This window comes from Mustelus asterias, chromosome 16, assembly GCF_964213995.1.
Source record: "Mustelus asterias chromosome 16, sMusAst1.hap1.1, whole genome shotgun sequence".
NCBI lineage: Eukaryota > Metazoa > Chordata > Chondrichthyes > Carcharhiniformes > Triakidae > Mustelus > Mustelus asterias.
The window spans coordinates 206,158-220,524 of record NC_135816.1 but is presented as its reverse complement, the minus strand read 5'-3'; the positions used below and the strand labels follow the sequence as shown (position 1 = coordinate 220,524).

Genomic DNA, 14,367 nt, shown 5'->3' with positions numbered 1-14,367 from the left:
CTTTTACACCAACCTACCATGAGGGACTTTGTCAAACGCTTTACTAAAGTCCATATAGACGACATCCACGGCCCTTCCCTCGTCAACCATTCTAGTCACTTCTTCGAAAAACTTCACCAGATTAGTGAGGCATGACCTCCCTCTCACAAAACCATGCTGACTATCGTTAATGAGTTTATTGCTCATACATCCTATCTCTAAGAATCCTCTCCAACAACTTCCCAACGACGGATGTCAAGCTCACCAGCCTATAATTTCCCGGGTTATCCTTCCTACCCTTCTTAAATAATGGGACCACATTAGGTATCCTCCAATCCTCTGGGACCTCACCTGTGTCCAGTGACGAGACAAAGATTTGCGTCAGAGGCCCAGCGATTTCATCTCTCGTCTCCCTGAGCATCCTTGGATAGACTCCATCAGGCCCTGGGGATTTGTCAGTCTTTATATTCCCTAAAGAACCTAACACTTCCTCCATTCTAATGGAGATTTTCTCTAACGGGTCAACACTCCCCTTCGAGACACTCCCAGTCAACACATCCCTCTCCTTTGTGAATACCGACGCAAAGTATTCATTTAGGATCTCCCCTACTTCTTTGGGCTCTAAGCATAATTCCCCACTTTTGTCCCTGAGAGGTCCGATTTTTTCCCTAAATTTTCATGCAAATCATTAATATAAATGACAAATAACAGTGGATCCAGCACTGATCCCTGAGGCACACCGCTGGTCATAGGCCTCCAGTTTGAAAAACAACCCTCTACAACCACCCTCTGGCTTCTGTCATCAAGACAATTTTGTATCCAATTGGCTACCTCACCCTGGATCCCAAGAGATTCAACCTGATGCAACAACCTACCAGGTGGTATTTTGTCAAAGGCCCGAAACCCAAGATGCAGCCTCCGCCACCCCCCCTCCTACCCCATCCCACTGCCCAGACCGATCACGGAACCCCTCCCTCCCCCAGTGGGCATTGCCAAGGGGCATTCCCGCCTTGTCCTCGCCCTCCCCCGGGGACCTCACTGGCCACTGGTGTGGTTAACACAACTGTTCCCTGTTCATGGGGAGCATGTCTATTCCTCTCCGGAGAGAACCTCTCCCATTGAGGCCATAAAGGCAGGCGAGCCGGACAATAGGGCGCCGGGCTCGCGAAACATATTAAAATGAGCATTTTAGCAAATTTATTTCTGGCGAGAGGCTGACTGCGCCAGAAATCCCACCAACTGGCCACGAAAACCAATGCCATTCGGGCTAGCCGCATTTTCCCACCGCAAAACGGGCATAAAGCCGCAGTAAAATTCTGCCCATGGCTTTTAATCCTTCCCCCCCCTCGGCCTTCTCTGTTCTGATGAAAACAATCCAAGCCAATCCAATCTCTCCTTTTTGCTCAAATGCTCCGTCCCATTCTATTTTTATTGTCAGCATTTAAATTTGATACTCGGAGGCAATCCGTTTGTCTTATTGTCTGAGCCGTAGCTTGGCATCATCTGAATGCAATCACTTTGTTTCCTTTTGCAAAACTCTCCAACGTTTGCACAGAAAGTTCCTGGTGTGAAGGAAGTGCTTGTCTGAACTGACTGTCTCCTCTGATTCAGGGCGTTACTGAGGCCAGTTTGCACAGCCTATTGAATGGCCAGTTTGATCGGATTGGAAAGCTGCGCTATAAATCCATGAGAAATCCGGAGCAATGGCAGGAGGGCTGGTTCATACTTAAAAAATCCAATCTCATATTCTGCTCTGAAGATGTGGCATTGGTGGAGGAGAGTATTCACCTGAAGAGACTCCAGGAATTGAGTAAGTGGCATCGTCTAGTCTCTGATATCTGCATTGGGAACGTGCCCGGCATTTGAATGATCACAAAACCTTGGCAAAGGGGCGATTTTGTCATGATGATGGTCTCCCGCTGTTAAAGTTCGGCAACTGCAGTACCTCCATCCCCCAGCCTCTATAATGACATTCCAATTACCTCTGTCCATTACCCCCCAGACCTCACTCCCCTGCCCGCCCTGAGAGCCACAAAATGTACCTGTTCCTGGAATCTGGGAACTTGGGCTCTACTTGAAATCCCAGTCCTGTCCACTGCAGCTCTCAGAGGAAGAATCCTGCCTCCAGCCAATTAGCACTCAAAGAACAAACAACAGTACAGCACAAGAACAAGCTCTTTGGCCCACCAAATCTGTGCCGACACAGATGCCTCTCTAATCTAATATTTTCTTGCCTCCACGTGGTCCATATCCCTCTATTCCCTGTCTATTCATGTATCTATCCAGATGCCTCTTGAACGTTGTTATACAATCTGCTTCCACCACCACCACCTCCAGCAGCGCATTCCAGGCATTCCCCACCCTCTGTGTGAAAAACCTGCCCCTTGCATCTCTTTTAAACTTTCCCCCTCTCTCTTTCAACCTATGCCCCCGAGCAATTGACCCTTTGACTCTGGGAAAATGACTCTGACTATCCACTCTATCCAAGCCTGTCATAATCTTGTAAACCTCAATCAGGTCCCCCCTCATCCTCCGACACTCCAATGAAAACAATCCAATTTTGTTCAACCTTTCTCCAGAGTCCATATCCCAAACTGTGATTTTCTAATTCTTCAGTTTCTGTATGTCACATCTTTGAATGTGGGTGATGGGGGAGACAGGTGAATTTTCTGAAACCTATATGCATGAGCATTTTAATTCTGCTTTGGAACCCATTGTTCAGAACAGAACACGCCCAGTGTGCCATTTGGAACAAGAACGGCCTTGTGTGAATACCTGTTGGGAGTGTTCATAGTAAGAGTTTTAACAACACCAGGTTAAAGTCCAACAGGTTTATTTGGTAGCAAATGCCATTAGCTTTCGGAGCGCTGCTCCTTTGTCAGATGGAGTGGATATCTGCTCTCAAACAGGGCGTACAGAGACACCTGTCTCTGTATGCCCTGTTTGAGAGCAGATTTCCACTCCATCTGACGAAGGAGCAACGCTCTGAAAGCTAATGGCATTTGCTACCAAATAAACCTGTTGGACTTTAACCTGGTGTTGTTAAAGCTCTCACTGTGTTTACCCCAGTCCAATGCCGGCATCTCCACATCATGACTACCATCGGGAGTGCTCATGACAGTGATTTTATCGTTACCTTGTTGCATGTCCTTCGCTAACAGGTTTCACCATAATGAATGAAAACAGTGAGAAGAAGGAAGTCTTACGATTGGTTGACAAGGAAAGGTAAGAACTACAAACTAGCAGTTTTACAACGCAAGAACAATTGAACAAATAATGATTTGACATTGTGATAACCCCACCAGGTCCATAGGGAATCACTGATTGATATCCTTGTGGGGTTCCCCTGGTAACAGGCAGTGGCCAGCCCAACTGGAACTCATTACCTGAGCCTTTTATAAGGCAGGCCCATGACTGGGCCTGCTGGACTAATTTGATTTGATTTGATTTATTATTGTCACATGTATTACTATACAGTGAAAAGTATTGTTTCTTGCGCACTATGCAGACAAAGCATATCGTTCATAGAGAAGGAAAGGAAAGAGTGCAGATGTAGTGTTACAGTCATAGCTAGGGTGTAGAGAAAGATCAACTTAATGCGAGGTAGGTCCATTCAAAAGTCTGATGGTAGCAGGGAAGAAGCTGTTCTTGAGTCAGTTGGTACGTGACCTCAGACTTTTGTATCTTTTTCCTTCTGGAAGAAGGTGGAAGAGAGAATGTCCGGGGTGCATGGGGTCCTTAATTATGCTGGCTGCTTTTCCTGAGGCAGCGGGAAGTGTAGACAGAGTCAATGGCTGGGAGGCTGGTTTGTGTGATGGATTAGGCTACATTCACGGCCCTTTGTAGTTTCTTGCGGTCTTGGGCAGAACAGGAGTCATACCAAGCTGTGATGCAACCAGAAAGAACTTGGGTTGCCCTAAAGGAAACGGGCACGGAGTCTACGGAAATAGGGCAAACTGGTAGGGAGGTCATGGAAGCTTTACAGATTAAAGGGGAGGAGGTGCTCACTGTCTTGAGGCAAATCAGAGTGGATAAATCCCCAGGACCGGACAGGGTATTCCCACGAACGTTGAGGGAAGCTAGTGTTGAACTTGCAGGGGCCCTGGCAGACATATTTAAAATGTCAGTATTCACGGGGGAGGTGCCGGATGATTGGAGGGTGGCTCATGTTGTTCCGTTGTTTAAAAAAGGTTCCAAAAGAAATCTGGGAAATTATCGGCCAGTAGGTTTGACGTCGGTGGTGGGCAAGTTATTGGAAGGTGTGATAAGGGATTGGATCTACAGATATTTGGATAGACAGGGACTTATTAGGGAGAGTCAACATGGCTTTGTGCGTGGTAGGTCATGTTTGACCAATCTATTAGAGTTTTTCGAGGAAGTTACCAGGAAAGTGGATGAAGGGAAGGCGGTGGATGTTGTCTACCGGGATTTGAGCAAGGCCTTTGACAAGGTCCCTCATGGGAAGTTAGTTAGGAAGGTGCAGTCGCTAGGTATACATGGGGAGGTAGTAAATTGGATAAGACACTGGCTCAATGGAAGAAGCCAGAGAGTGGTTGTGGAGGATTGCTTCTCTGAGTGGAGGCCTGTGACTAGTGGTGTGCCGCAGGGATCGGTGTTGGGTCCATTGTTGTTTGTCATCTATATCAATGATCTGGATGATAATGTGGTAAATTGGATCAGCAAGTTTGCTGATGATACAAAGATTGGAGGTGTAGTGGACAGTGAGGAAGGTTTTCAAAGCTTGCAGAGGGATTTGGACCAACTAGAAAAATGGGCTGAAAAATGGCAAATGGAATTTAACGCAGACAAGTGAGAGGTATTGCACTTTGGAGGGACAAACCAAAGAAGAACGTACAGGGTAAATGGTAGGACTCTGAAGAGTGCAGTTGAACAGAGGGATCTGGGAATACAGGTACAGAATTCCCTAAAAGTGACATCACAGGTGGATAGGGTCGTAAAGAGTGCCTTTGGTACATTGGCCTTTATAAATCGGAGTATCGAGTATAAAAGTTGGAGTGTTATGGTAAGGTTATATAAGGCATTGGTGAGGCCGAATTTGGAGTATTGTGTACAGTTTTGGTCACCTAGTTACAGGAAGGATGTAAATGAGGTTGAAAGAGTGGAGAGAAGGTTCACAAGGATGTTGCCGGGACTTGAGAAGCTGAGTTACAGAGAGAGATTGAATAGGTTGGGACTTTATTCCCTGGAGCATAGAAGATTGAGGGGAGATTTGATGGAGGTGTATAAGATTTTGATGGGTATAGATAGAGTGAATTCAAGCAGGCTTTTTCCGCTGAGGCTAGGGGAGAAAAAAACCAGAGGGCATGGGTTAAGGGTGAAAGGAGAAAAGTTTAAAGGGAATATTAGGGGGGCTTCTTCACGCAGAGAGTGGTGGGAGTGTGGAATGAGCTGCCGGATAAAGTGGTAAATGCGGGGTCACTTTTAACATTGAAGAAAAACTTGGACGGGTTCATGGATGAGAGGGGTGTGGAGGGATATGGTCCAAGTGCAGGTCAGTGGGACTAGGCATAAAATGGTTCGGCACAGACAAGAAGGGCCAAAAGGCCTGTTTCTGAGCTGTAATTCTCTATGGTTCTAACTGTAATCCCAGGTAGCGACTAGTGTGTGTACTGCACAGTAGCGGTTTTACTTTGTGTTCTGTAATAAATTATGTTCCTTTCCAGTCAGGCTTCCTGAGTTATTACAGACATTCACATTTGGATGTCCAGCACTGATAGCTTTTAAGTTAATTTTATTTCCCACAACCCTCCAAATTCACAGTACACCTTGCATTCTTTTTCTGCTTTTCAGGATGTTGACTGCTTGTTTTGGTATGTATGCACTGGTATCAGGCACATTCTGGTAATAATGGATATAAATTCACCTTGATAGGAGTGAGAGTGGCTGATAATGAATTGTGTTTCCATGGATTGCCCCGCATTCTAAGGTGAAGTAGACAGCAGAGGATTGGAACTATTTCTAGTTTAATAATGTCCTGGGGTGGCACGGTAGCACAGTGGTTAGCACTGCTGCTCCACAGTGCCAGGGACCTGGATTCGATTCCTGCTTGGGTCACTGTCTGTGTGGAGTTTGCACGTTCTCCCCATATCTGTGTGGGTTTCCTCCAGGTGCTCCAGTTTCCTCCCACAATCTGTTTGTCATTTTCATAAATGACCTGGATGAGGAAGTGGAGGGATGGGTTGGTAAGTTTGCTGACGACACCAAGGTAGGTGGTGTTGTGGATAGTTTGGAGGGATGTCAGAAGTTGCAGCGAGACATAGATAGAATGCAAGACTGGGCGGAGAAGTGGCAGATGGACTTCAACCCGGATAAGTGTGTAGTGATCCATTTTGGCAGATCCAATGGGATGAAGCAGCAGTATAATATGAAGGGTACCATTCTTAGCAGTGTAGAGGATCAGAAGGACCTTGGGGTCCGGGTCCATAGGACTCTTAAATCGGCCTCGCAGGTGGAGGATGCGGTCAAGAAGGCGTACGGCGTACTAGCCTTCATTAATCGAGGGATTGAGTTTAGGAGTCGGGAGATAATGCTGCAGCTTTATAGGACCCTGGTTAGACCCCACTTGGAGTACTGCGCGCAGTTCTGGTCACCTCATTACAGGAAAGATGTTGAAGCCATTGAAAGGGTGCAGAGGAGATTTACAAGGATGTTGCCTGGATTGGGGGGCATGCCTTATGAGGATAGGTTGAGGGAGCTTGGTCTCTTCTCCCTGGAGAGACGAAGGATGAGAGGTGACCTGATAGAGGTTTACAAGATGTTGAGAGGTCTGGATAGGGTAGACTCTCAGAGGCTATTTCCAAGGGCTGAAATGGTTGCTACGAGAGGACACAGGTTTAAGGTGCTGGGGGGTAGGTACAGAGGAGATGTCAGGGGTAAGTTTTTCACTCAGAGGGTGGTGGGTGAGTGGAATCGGCTGACGTCGGTGGTGGTGGAGGCAAACTCGTTGGGGTCTTTTAAGAGACTTCTGGATGAGTACATGGGATTTAATGGGATTGAGGGCTATAGATAGGCCTAGAGGTAGGGATATGATCAGCGCAACTTGTGGGCCGAAGGGCCTGTTTGTGCTGTGGCTGTCTATGTTCTATGTTCTATGTTCTAAAATTCCATTTGGCTTCTTAATTACCTGTTGCACCTGCAAACCAACTGCTTGTGATTCTTGCACAAGGACACCCAGGTCCCTCTGCACAGCAGCATGCTGCAATCTTTTACCATTTAAATAATGGTCCATTTTGCTGTTATTCCTTCCAAAATGGATGACCTCATATTTACCAACATTGTACTCCATCTGCCAGACCCTCGCCCACTCACTTAGACTATCTATATCCCTTTGCAGACTTTCAGCGTCTTCTGCACACTTTGCTCTGCCACTCATCTTAGTGTCATCTGCGAATTTTGACACACTACACTTGGTCCCCAACTCCAAATCATCTATGTAAATCGTAAACAATTGCGGTCCCAACACTGATCCCTGAGGCACACCACTAGTCACTGATCGGCAACCAGATAAACACCCATTTACCCCCACTCTTTGTTTTCTGTTAGCTAACCAATCCTCTATCCATGCTAATGCATTACCCGTAACACCGTGCACCTTTATCTTATGTAGCAATCTTTGGTGCGTCACCTTGTCAAATGCCTTCTGGAAATCCAGATACACCACATCCACAGGTTCCCCATTGTCCACTGCGCATGTAATGTTCTCAAAGAATTCCACCTAATTAGTCAAACATGTCCTGCCCTTCATGAACCCATGCTGCGTTTTTCCAATGGGACAATTTCTGTCCAGATGTCTTGCTATTTCTTCCTTGATAATAGATGCAAGCATTTTCCCTGCTACAGAAGTTAAGCTAACCGGCCTGTAGTTACCCACCTTTTGTCTACCTCCTTTTTTAAACAGTGGCATCACATTTACCATTTTCCAATCTGTGGGAACCACCCCAGGGTCCAGTGAATTTTGGTAAATTACCACGAGTGCATTTGCTTTTTCCCCCGCCATCTCTTTTAGTACCCTGGGATGCATTCCATCAGGACCAGGAGACTTGTCTACCTTGAGCCCCATTAACTTGCCCAACACTACCTCTTTCATGATAATGATAGTTTCTAGGTCCTTACCTGCCATAGCCTTTTTGTCATCAATTTTTGGCATGTTATTTGTGTCTTCCACTGTGAAGACCGACACAAAATACCTGTTCAATGCCTCAGCCATTTTCTCATTTCCAGTTATTACATCCCCCTTCTCATCCTCTAAAGGACCAATGTTTACTTTCGCCACTCTTTTTCGTTTTATATATTTGTAGAAACTTTTGCGATCTGTTTTTATATTCTGAGCTCGTTTACTCTCATAATCCATCTTACTTTTCTTTATCGCTTTTTTCGTGGCTTTCTGCTGATTTTTAAAGATTTCCCAATCCTCTCGGTTCCCACTAATCTTTGCCACTTTGTATGTATTTTCTTTCAATTTGATACCCTCCTTTATTTCCTTAGATATCCATGGCGGATTATCTCTTTCTCTCCAGTCCTTCCTTATCACTGGTATATAGGTTTGCTGAGCATTGTGAAAGATCGCTTTGAAGGTCCTCCACTGTTCCTCAATTGTCCCAAGCTTTTGCTCCCAGTCTACCTTAGCCAGTGCCTCCCTCATTCCTTTGTAGTCTCCTTTGTTTTAGCACAAGACACTGGTATTGTATTTGAAGAAAGGAGGCAGGGATAATCCAGCAAATTATAGGCCGGTGAGTCTGACATCAGTGGTGGGGAAGCTTTTGGAGAAGATACTGAGGGACAGGATATCTGCACATTTGGAAGAAAATGGACTAGTTAGTGACAGGCAGCATGGTTTTGTACGGGGAAGGTCATGTCTCACCAACTGGATTGAGTATTTTGAAGAGGTGACAAAGATAATGGATGAGGGAAATTCTGTAGATGTGGTTTATATGGACTTCAGTGAGGCACTTGACAAGGTCCCACATGGCAGACTGGTACAGAAACTAAAATCATGTGGGAGTCGGGGTGAGCTGGCTAGATGGATACAGAACTGGCTTGGTTATAGAAGTGGAGATGCCGGCATTGGACTGGGGTAAACACAGTAAGATGTTTAACAACACCAGGTTAAAGTCCAGCAGGTTTATTTGGTAGCAAAAGCCACACAAGCTTTCGGAGCTTCAAGCCCCTTCTTCAGGTGAGTGGGAATTCTGTTCACAAACAGGGCATATAAAGACACAGACTCAATTTACATGAATAATGGTTGGAATGCGAATACTTACAGCTAATCAAGTCTCACGTTGTTTGTATCTTAAAGACTTGATTAGCTGTAAGTATTCAAAGAACAAAGAACAAAGAACAGTACAGCACAGGAAACAGGCCCTTCGGCCCTCCAAGCCTGTGCCGCTCCTTGGTCCAACTAGACCAATCGTTTGTATCCCTCCATTCCCAGGCTGCTCATGTGACTATCCAGGTATGTCTTAAACGATGTCAGCGTGCCTGCCTCCACCACCCTACTTGGCAGCGCATTCCAGGCCCCCACCACCCTCTGTGTAAAAAACGTCCCTCTGATGTCTGAGTTATACTTCGCCCCTCTCAGCTTGAGCCCGTGACCCCTCGTGATCGTCACCTCCGACCTGGGAAAAAGCTTCCCACTGTTCACCCTATCTATACCCTTCATAATCTTGTATACCTCTATTAGATCTCCCCTCATTCTCCGTCTTTCCAAGGAGAACAACCCCAGTCTACCCAATCTCTCCTCATAGCTAAGACCGTCCATACCAGGCAACATCCTGGTAAACCTTCTCTGCACTCTCTCCAATGCCTCCACGTCCTTCTGGTAGTGCGGCGACCAGAACTGGACGCTGTACTCCAAATGTGGCCTAACCAGCGTTCTATACAGCTGCATCATCAGACTCCAGCTTTTATACTCTATACCCCGTCCTATAAAGGCAAGCATACCATATGCCTTCTTCACCACCTTCTCCACCTGTGTTGCCACCTTCAAGGATTTGTGGACTTGCACACCTAGGTCCCTCTGTGTTTCTATACTCCTGATGACTCTGCCATTTATTGTATAACTCCTCCCTACATTATTCCTTCCAAAATGCATCACTTCGCATTTATCCGGATTAAATTCCATCTGCCACCTCTCCGCCCATTCCATTCATTCGCATTCCAATCATTATTTAATGTAAATTGAGTTTGTGTCTTTATATGCCCTGTTTGTGAACAGAATTCCCACTCACCTGAAGAAGGGGCTTGGAGCTCCGAAAGCTTGTGTGGCTTTTGCTACCAAATAAACCTGTTGGACTTTAACCTGGTGTTGTTAAACTTCTTTCTTGGTGATAGAAGACAGAGAGTAGTGGTGGAAGGGTGTTTTTGAGCGCTGCCTGACTGTGAGGAGTGCTTTTGGAGTTGGGTGAAAACAGGGAGTTCAAGTGGTAAGTTATAAGGAGGTGAGTAGTCATTAAACTTGCTTTCAGGGTGAACTAAATTAGTCTTATTTGGGAAGTTAAAAACTGCACTTTCATGCATTCCTGCGACAGGAATCAGCTGACTCGGCTTTCAACTGAACTTGGCTGGTTGTTTGTACAACTGGTTAAAACCAGCTTTGTAAGTTGTGCCTATAAAAACAGAGGCCTCAGAGTGCTGCCTGACTGCACGGTGAGCGCTGCCTGACTGACAGGAGTGCTTTTGGAGTTGGGTGAAAACAGGAAATTAGGTGAAACAGACAGCAGAGGCCAAAAGGAAAAGTGCTGATTGGTCAGTAAGGGAGAGTGCCGATTGGTGAATAAGAGAGCGTGCTGATTGGTGAGTAAGTGAGAGTGCTGATTGGTCAGTAAGGGAGCGTGCTGATTGGTGAGTAAGGGAGTGTGCTGATTGGTCAGTAAGGGAGCGTGCTGATTGGTCAGTAATCATGGATAGATGAATTCCTGATCGGTAAGGGAATTAGGGGTTATAGGGATCAGGCGGGTAAGTGGAACTGATCCACTTCAGATCAGCCATGATCTTATTGAATGGCGGGGCAGGCTCGAGGGGCGAGATGGCCTACTCCTGCTCCTATTTCTTATGTTCTTATGTAAGGGAGCGTGCTGATTGGTCAGTAAGGGAGCGTGCTGATTGGTCAGTAAGGGAGCGTGCTGATTGGTCAGTAAGGGAGCGTGCTGATTGGTCAGTAAGGGAGCGTGCTGATTGGTCAGTAAGGGAGCGTGCTGATTGGTCAGTAAGGGCTACTCTTGATTCTCTGAAACTGACTGAGTTCAGACTAAAAAAACTTAAAAGTGACATCACATGAGCATTGTGATTTGATTGGCTAACGGAGCTGTATTAAATTTGAAAACCCATTTAAATTACTGACATTGCGTTGAGACTGAGGTAATAACAAGAGGGATTACAATTGGATGAGGGCGGAGTTGGCTAATGTAGACTGGGAACATAGACTAATTGGAGGGACAGTTGAGGAACAGTGGAGGATTTTTAAGGAGATTTTTCTCAGTACTCAGCATAAATACATTCCAGTGAAAAAGAAGGAATGTAAGAAAGGGGATAACCAGCCATGGATAACCAAGGAAATAAAGGAGAGTATCAAATACAAAACCAATGCATACAGAGTGGCCAAAATTAGTGGGGAACTAGAAGATTGGGAAGGCTTTAAAAAACAACAAAGAACTACTAAGAAAGCAATAAAGAAAGGAAAGATAGATTATGAAAGTAAACTAGCACAAAATATAAAAACTGATAGCAAAGGTTTTTACAAATATATAAAACGTAAAAGAGTGGCTAAAGTAAATGTTGGTCCCTTAGAAGATGAGAAGAGGGATTTAATAATAGGAAACGAGGAAATGGCCGAGGCCTTAAACAAATTTGTTTGTGTCGGTCTTCACAGTGGAGGACACAAATAGCATACCAATAATTGACGGTCATGGGACTGTAGGGGGTGAGGACCTTAAAACGATCACTATTACTGAAGAGGTAGTGCTGGGTAGGCTAATGGGACTAAAGGTAGACAAGTCCCCTGGTCCAGATGGAATGCATCCCAGGGTACTAAAAGAAACGGCAGAAGTAATAGCAAATGCATTAGTTGTAATTTATCAAAAATCACTGGACTCTGGGGAGGTCATGATGTGGAGATGCCGGCGTTGGACTGGGGTAAACACAGTAAGAAGTTTAACAACACCAGGTTAAAGTCCAACAGGTTTATTTGGTAGCAAAAGCCACACAAGCTTTCGAGGCTCTGAGCCCCTTCTTCAGCCATGAGTGGGCTCACCTGAAGAAGGGGCTTAGAGCTCCGAAAGCTTGTGTGGCTTTTGCTACCAAATAAACCTGTTGGACTTTAACCTGGTGTTGTTAAACTTCTTACTGTGTTTACCCCAGTCCAACGCCAGCATCTCCACATCATATCTAACAGAAAGCAGAGAGTCGGAATAAATGGGTGCTTTTCCAGTTGGCAATCAGTGACTAGTGCCGCAGGGATCGGTTCTGGGGCCTCAACTATTTACCATATATATAGACGATCTGGAGGAGGGGACTGAGTGTAGGGTAGCAAAGTTTGCGGATGACACAAAGATGAGTGGGAAAGCAAATTGCGTGGAGGACACAGAGAGTCTGCAGAGAGATTTGGATAGGCTAAGTGAGTGGGCGAGGATCTGGCATATGGAGTATAACATTGGTAAATGTGAGGTTATCCACTTTGGAAGGAATAATAGTAAAATGGACTATTATTTAAACGGTAAAAAATTACAACATGCTACTGTGCAGAGGGACCTGGGGGTCCTTGTGCATGAATCACAAAAACTCAGATTGCAGGTGCAGCAGGTAATCAAGGTGGCAAATGGAATGTTGGCCTTTATCGCGAGAGGGATGGAGTATAAAAGCAGGGAGGTCATGCTGCAACTGTACAGGGTACTGGTGAGGCTGCACCGAGAGTACTGTGTACAATTTTGGTCCCCTTATTTAAGAAAGGATATATTAGCTTTGGAGGGGGTACAGAGAAGGTTCACCAGGTTGATTCCGGAGATGAGGGGGTTAGCTTATGAGGAGAGGTTGAGTAGACTGGGCCTGTACTCATTGGAGTTTAGAAGGTTGAGGGGAGATCTTATAGGGACATATAAGATAATGAAGGGGCTAGACAGGGTAGAAGCAGCGGGGTTATTTCCACTTACAATGGAAACAAGAACTAGGGGGCATAGCCTCAAAATACGGAGGAGTCTTTTTAGAACAGAGTTGAGGAGGAACTTCTTCTCCCAGAGGGTAGTGAATCTTTGGAATTCTCTGCCCAATGAAGCAGTAGACGCTACCTCGTTAAATGTGTTTAAGTCACAGATAGATAGATTTTTAACCATGAAGGGAATTAAGGGTTATGGGGAGCGGACGGGTAAGTGGAACTGAACCCACTATCAGATCAGCCATGATCTTATTGAATGGCGGAGCAGGCTTGAGGGGCTAGATGGCCTATTCCTGCTCCTATTTCTTATGTTCTTATAAGGAGATATATTATTTGTTTTAATTAAAAACATTTTTAAACCCAAATTAAAAGCTAATTAAATAAAATAGAGATGGAGGGTCAGGTGATGTGTTGTTCCTGCTTGATGAGGGAGCTGGTGGACCCCATTGTGATTCCCAGTGAGCATGTCTGCAGTAAGTGTTGGTTGCTCGAGGAACTGCAGCACAGAGTGGATGAGCTGGCTTCTGAGCTTCGGACGTCTCGACATATCAGGGAGGGGGAGAGACGCCTAGACACTGTGTTCCAGGAGGAAGTAACACCCCTCAGATTAAATACCTTGAATTTGGCCAGTGGATAGGAACAGGAGGGTGTGGCTGCGAGTGAGGCAGGTAGAGGGATCCAGGAGGTAGGGTTGCAGGAGCCTCAGTCCCTGAACGTATCTAACAGGTTTGAGATTCTTGCTCCCTGTGTGTAAGGAATGGGTACCGCAGGGAGGACGAGCAAACTGAACACGGCACCATGGTACAGGGAGCCGTTCAAGTGGGGGGAGAAAAAAGAAATGTAGTGGTAATTGGGGATAGTACAGTTAGGGGCATTGACACTGTTCTCTGACCAGGATCGAGAGTCCCAAAGGTTGTGTTGTCTGCCTGGTAATCAGGTTTGGGATATCTCATCTGTGCTGCAGAGGAACTTGGAGTGGGAGGGTAAAGCGCCTATTGTCGTGGTCCACGTAGGTACCAATGACATGGGTAGAACAGGAATAAATGTTCTGCTAAGTTATGTTCTGCAAGTTATTGGAAGGTGTGATAAGGGATAGGATCTACAAATATTTGGATAAACAGGAACTTATTAGGGAGAGTCAACATGGCTTTGTGCGTGGTCGGTCATGTTTGACCAATCTATTAGAGTTTTTCGAGGAGGTTACCAGGAAAGTGGATGAAGGG

At 45.7% G+C, this 14,367-nt stretch overlaps 1 protein-coding gene across 5 annotated transcripts in view; it reads left to right on the top strand.

Moving 5' to 3' along the window:
- arap3 (ArfGAP with RhoGAP domain, ankyrin repeat and PH domain 3) overlaps positions 1 to 14,367 on the top strand; it is a 482,966-nt gene that overhangs the window by 280,296 nt on the left and 188,303 nt on the right. For all 5 annotated transcript variants that reach the window (XM_078231730.1, XM_078231729.1, XM_078231727.1 and 2 more), the window contains exons 15-16: positions 1,591 to 1,789; positions 3,141 to 3,204. In XM_078231730.1, the coding sequence (XP_078087856.1) occupies positions 1,591 to 1,789; positions 3,141 to 3,204 (263 nt within the window). The remainder of the gene's footprint in view (positions 1 to 1,590; positions 1,790 to 3,140; positions 3,205 to 14,367) is intronic.